The sequence below is a fragment of the Limulus polyphemus genome, unplaced genomic scaffold (assembly GCF_000517525.1).
Source record: "Limulus polyphemus unplaced genomic scaffold, Limulus_polyphemus-2.1.2 Scaffold5531, whole genome shotgun sequence".
NCBI classification, from domain to species: domain Eukaryota; kingdom Metazoa; phylum Arthropoda; class Merostomata; order Xiphosura; family Limulidae; genus Limulus; species Limulus polyphemus.
This window is the reverse complement of record NW_013671141.1, coordinates 53,154-59,298: the sequence shown is the minus strand read 5'-3', so window position 1 is coordinate 59,298 and position 6,145 is coordinate 53,154. Positions and strand designations below refer to the sequence as shown.

Genomic DNA, 6,145 nt, shown 5'->3' with positions numbered 1-6,145 from the left:
AGAAAAACTTTAATATAACAGCAAATGTACAACGTTTCGACAAGGTTTTATCATCATCAGGTACGAAACGTCGAAACGTTGTACATTTGCTGTTATATTAAAGTTTTTCTTCATTACCTATTCAAGCCGTCTCCAATATAAGCTGTTGATTACAAAGATACTCCACTCTAAATCCCCTACTCCATCCTGATTCCCAGATTTAGAAATCGGTACTTGTATTGTTTTTTGTTTTTTTTTGTTTGTTTGTTTATTTATCTAGAGGAAAACCATTCCCACATATTATTAAAATAAAATTCGTAATTCTTCTGACACTCAATCTAGAGCATATGTACTTAAGTTATTTCTAAATCCAGCAGATAATCATCTTTCCAGTTTCTTGGTACAATTCTTAACCCCATCTAATGTAAATTCTTTCATCCATATTTCCAAACATATTTCTTCAACATTTACAGTTAATTATTTTTTCTCACATTTTCCACAAATCTTCTTCCGTCGTTAATTCTTAGTCTTCCCATCTCCTTCTACATTTTCTTATTCTCGCATATTTGAATTGATATTTTTAATCTATAACATTTCAATATATCTTCCATCTCTTTCTTCTTCTGTACTCATTCTAACGTATTTTAGCTGAATGCTTTACATACTTTCACTATATTCTAAATTCTCTACTTCCAATCTCTGTTTGTGATTTTAATATATTTTACCCATCTATGAACATTTTCTCCAATATCTTTCTTTCTTATTCTTTTCTTCTATTACACTATTTTCTTTATACATTGCCACCATTATTGGATGATGGTCTGGTTCTGTACTCTTGAAGGTGCCATATGCATACTTCTCTGGATTAACACAATCAATGACAGAATTTCCTCTACTTCCTTAGAAAGTCAATTCCTCATCTTCATCTCAGATTTTTCTGGGAAAATGGTGATTAATAATAGAAGACTTAAACGCTAGAACAGGGGAGGAAATAACTATTTAGGAATGAGAAAAGAAAAACAGTAGAATAATAAAATCAAAAGATAAAACCAGTAACACAGAACGGAGAAAGCTATTAAAAACCAGAATAAAATGGATTAGACGAATGGTTTTGGTTCTCCATATGGGCAGAAAAGAAATATTTAGGTAAAATAAAGAAAAAAGTTACCCAACTGATTTTAATTCGACACGTAAAAATGCAAAGTGTGAGAAAAAGCAGGAGTGATAATAATAGGAAAGGTGCATATTTGCCAATGGTAGAGCTAAGGTAATTATAAGAACAAGTGTTTGTATATAGTAGTTTGTAGAAAAGGAATAGATAAATGTGGAAAACAAACATTAATTTATAATATACCAGATATAGATGACATAGCAAGAGCAAAAAGACTCTAGAAGACAAGGATGAAGAGGAAATATAACATTTTTAGAAGAGGAAGAAAAAGACGGAGGATGAGAAAGTTATTAATAGAAGATAAAAGGAGGAGAAAGAATAATGGGAATGGATAAGGAATGTACGAGCAATAAAAAAACAGGACATTTTAGAAGTATTCAAAAGAAGTTGATATTGTAGACAGTACCTCTCTTTCAAACCTTTCATTTAGTATAATTAATAACACAGGCCTGCGATGGTTTTATCGTCTTGAAATATTTACACATTCTACAGTAATTCCTGTACGCTGAATCCGAAAATTATATCCATTTTTCTCCATCACGTGCAGATTTTTCACAAAATGTCATATATACTTTTATATAAGTGGATCATTTTCATTGAAATCTGTTCAAATTTTTTATGCATAAAACATTGACAACCACTGGCTATAGATTTCTCAAGACCAATCGCCACGTGAAAGTCTTATCGATCGTTCTAGAACCCAAACGTAACAAACATAATAGTAAAAAATGTTCACTGTGGTAAACGAAATAAACATTTTTTCTTCCCGCTTTGTAAAAAAAAATCTTTACATGATAAAAAAAAGAATATTATTTTCGAAATCTGCGTAGCTGAATTATGGAAAATCCGTTATACAAAAACTAAAACAACTTTTATGGAGTTTAAATTCGCAGACTTGTGTAATGAATTCCGACCAAAGCAAGTTTTGTACTTAGAGAAACACTAAAAGTCTACTTAGGTATGAGTATAAATAACTAAGCACACTTTTCTTATGTTTCTACTTATTGATATCTATACCATCGCTGAACGATATTTTAGGCAGTAATCCCAATAATATCTCATGAGGTTCACCTAGTTTATGACACTTAGGTTATTCTAAATACAGATATTAAACTAACAATACAAAACAATCTTTATAAAACAATTATAACAAATAACAAAACAGAATTAGAAGCAATGGAATTCGATATCAAGGCAAACGGTAGTGTGTTGTACAGCCAAAACAACCTGCAGGACACACTGCGTGTTATTAACAGTTTATCGATTTTCCACTTTCTGTATATCGGACTGTGGTAATCCAAACTATCACAAATTTTCAGTGGATATACTGTGCTGGACACTTATTTCACAGACCAATTGTTTTCAAGGCTATCCATTAAGAAGTACACGAGATATAAAATCTCCAATTTTGATTGAATTTCATCCTCTTTTTTCCCTCTGCACTGAAAGTACGGAAACTTACTTACTTACTTACCTCTTATGGATTTTTTTTAATTTGGTACACTGATAAATCTTTATAACCTACAATAAGGAATCAAACTTGATCTAAATATAACTAAAATGTACAAAATTATGCAACAAAAACCGCTCAATTTTGACCAAACCTTTTGAGCACGACTACGCAAAAAATTCACGTGAGCTATCAGTCTAACATTTTTACTGCAGCTTCAACTAAGGGTAAAAAAGGACATTTTTTAGTTTTGTCATTCCTATAAAAGACGGCCGAATTAGAGCAGCAAAACTTTAGTGTGAAAACACGTGCAGATATATAAGGCCAAGATATATAAGGTTAGGCCAAGCAAACTAGATTAGCAGCTTCTAGCTCAAGTTTTCAATAGAATTATAAGTGTGGACATTTATTATATATTGCCAACTTTTAAGCACAAATTTGCTAAATTGTATGAAATTATCCTAATTAACGAGAGTTAAGCGTCACGTGATACTGCCCTCAGCAATTAGGGTGAATAAAGATGCTTGATACCGCTGTACGGAGTGCATGCAGGTGATGACAAAAACTGTTAATCCAGATTACATGACATTACTATAAAGGAAGTTATTAACACAGTTTTAGATAGGAAAAACTTCCACCTTGTATTTTAAAGAACCTGACTAATTCTGTAAAATATAGGTCTGTTCCGTATAATAGGGTTGCGATCCTAAAGCTAATGTTGGTTACTATCGAGTGTTACTTTCTTACTTGCTGTGGTTTGTTGGTGTGTGTTGATAAAAAGTAACGATATTAGCCCAAAACACCTCAGGTGTGAAAAAAAAAAGGTGCGCTAAAAAAAATGATTGAGTGTGCGACTTAAAGGAATGAAATCAAAATTGGCGACCAAACAGGTAGCTACACATATAGAATTGATAAGAATTTTACAGCAAATATTCATTTATTAGTTAGTTAGCTAGCCCACATATTTTGTTTTACTCAACATCATGACCCAAGCTGAAAAAAAACGCAACCTGGCTAACTAGTGAATGAATATTTGTTTGGCCGCCAATTTTGACTTAATTCCTTTCTTGGCCGCACGTTTTTTGCACACCTAAGGTGTTTTTATTTACATACTAAATATTATAATCAATATTGTTAATAAAAGTGGCAATAAATGAATAATATAATACACCTAAGCTAGGGAACGTACAAATACTGGTTGTCGGCTTACGTTACTTCTCTTGAAGAAATTTATTTGGAAAATGTGACTTTAGTATAACTCGCTTATATTCTTTGTTTTCTTTTGAATTGAGCGCAAAGCTATACGAGGGCTATCTGCGCTAGCCGTCTCTAATTTAACAGTGAAAGACTATAGGGAAGACAGCTAGTCATCACCACCCACCGCCAACTCATGGGCTACTCTTGTACCAACGAATAGTGGGATTGACAGTCACATTATAATGCTCCCACGGCTGAAAGGGCGAGCATGTTTGGTGTGACGGGAATTGTGAATCGAGCGTCCTAACCCTTTGGCCATGCCGGGCCATCCTATTTTTGTTTTCTCCTTTCTCCAAAATATCCAGCACAACAATATTCCTTCTACTCATATTTACTATATTCAATTTTTTTTTCATTTACATTATAGCTCTTTCTCTAGACTCGTATATTTACTTTTATCTTTTCCAAAAATACTTAGATATGACCTATAAATCTTGAATACTTTTAAGGCCGCAAACACATATATGTATATATCATTTTAAGCTAAAATTAGTATATGAATAATCGTGTGGATAGAACGTAAACGTAAACAAAAAGTCACTTTTACAAATTGAAGATTATTTTTAAGTTTACCACAACGTTCTAATAGGGGTAATAAAATAAAGATTCTGTATATTCTTCACCCAGAACAGGTTATAATTGAAGTCACAATGACATTAAACTCTATATTTGTAATATATACTTTCAATGACTTACTTGTATAGTCACACACATTGGGCACATAGATGATTTAACTGCAGCCGTATTAGATAATAGTGATTATAGTCAGTTATTTTATATTCTATTAAGGAATAGTTTGTTTTATCTGGTGACATATAATGTGCATTTAAAGAGTTTGATGAAAATATTATACTCAACTCAATCGAAATATGCAACTGATTATCAAAACCATTAAATTAAAATCAATATTGAAATAAAAACACATCTTACGTGTTCATCATTACAATGAATATGACGAAATCATTATGTTATATTAAACTGTTGCAATATCTGATGGCAATTTCAGGAAATATCACACTTTCTGGTGTCACCATAAAGAAATATTATAACACTTTTGGCACCCTAGAGATCCGTCAAGCCTTCTGTTACCACCATTTGGAAACTGTCGCATTCTCTTCTGGCAATATATTGAACTATCAAATCCACAGACAAAACAAAAATCTGTCCTTTTTCACCTCTATGACGTCACAAGTTACATGTTCTGGGATCCATTTGGGTTATTGCGTTGAGTTGAAGTAAATTTTACAATAGGATTATTATAGAACTTCTTGTGAAAAGATATGATATGTTGTAAACTTCACCTGCAGGTGGGTGTATGGTCGCTTGGTTATCCAGAACATATAGTCTCCAACGAGGGATTTTCCAAGAAAACATTTGATGATTTTAAAGCTGTGATAATCTACAAAATTACCACAGTTGCGGTAAGTTTCAGATAAAAACTAGTTATCTTAAATATTCTGGGGAGTGGATTTCAGTTTCAATTTCCTAGCTGCTCACAAGTTTCAAATATAAACCTATATTTGTATATTAATCCTCACGACATTAATAAGCTGGTTAACCGTATTCTGCCACCAGTTCAATTACCACTGATGAAACAAAGTATTAATGTGTAAACAACCTGATGTTTTTAGAGTTTTTCACGGGAATAAAAAAATAAACATCTTGTTCACAAAGCGTTTTACTCTGACTTTTTTATACTTTTATTTTAATCGAATTATAACTGTTCACATGTCATTTTAGTTTGATTGCATTGAGACTCATCTTGAATTCTACCGTCACACTTGTGTATCAGATGTTTAATTGTCTTCTTCGCAGACCCTTTAAAACTAATTTTACAGTAACTCTCATGTATCAGGTGTTTAATTGTATTCCTGGTCTGTTCACAGACCCATCATTCTAATTTTAAAGTAACTCTCATGTATCAGGTGTTTAATTGTATTCCTGGTCTTGTTCACATACCCATCATTCTAATTTTAAAGTAACTTTGCTGTACCAGCTGTTTTTAATTGGATTTCTGGTCTTGTTCACAGACCCATCAATCTAGTTTTAAAGTAACTTTGCTGTACCAGCTGCTGTTAATTGTATTTCTGGTCTTGTTCGTAGACCCATCATTCTAATTGTAAAGTAACTTTGCTGTACCAGCTGTTTTTAATTGGATTTCTGGTCTTGTTCACAGACCCATTAATCTAGTTTTAAAGTAACTTTGCTGTACCAGCTGTTTTTAATTGGATTTCTGGTCTTGTTCACAGACCCATCAATCTAGTTTTAAAGTAACTTTGCTGTACCAG

At 32.4% G+C, this 6,145-nt stretch overlaps 1 protein-coding gene across 1 annotated transcript in view; it reads left to right on the top strand.

Annotated features, from left to right (window-relative positions):
• LOC106472693 (ionotropic receptor 25a-like) overlaps nt 1-6,145 on the top strand; it is a gene marked incomplete at its 5' end in the record, with an annotated part of 49,178 nt that overhangs the window by 7,275 nt on the left and 35,758 nt on the right. The window contains one exon of the mRNA XM_013933345.2: nt 5,165-5,278. Within this exon, the coding sequence (XP_013788799.1) occupies nt 5,165-5,278 (114 nt within the window). The remainder of the gene's footprint in view (nt 1-5,164; nt 5,279-6,145) is intronic.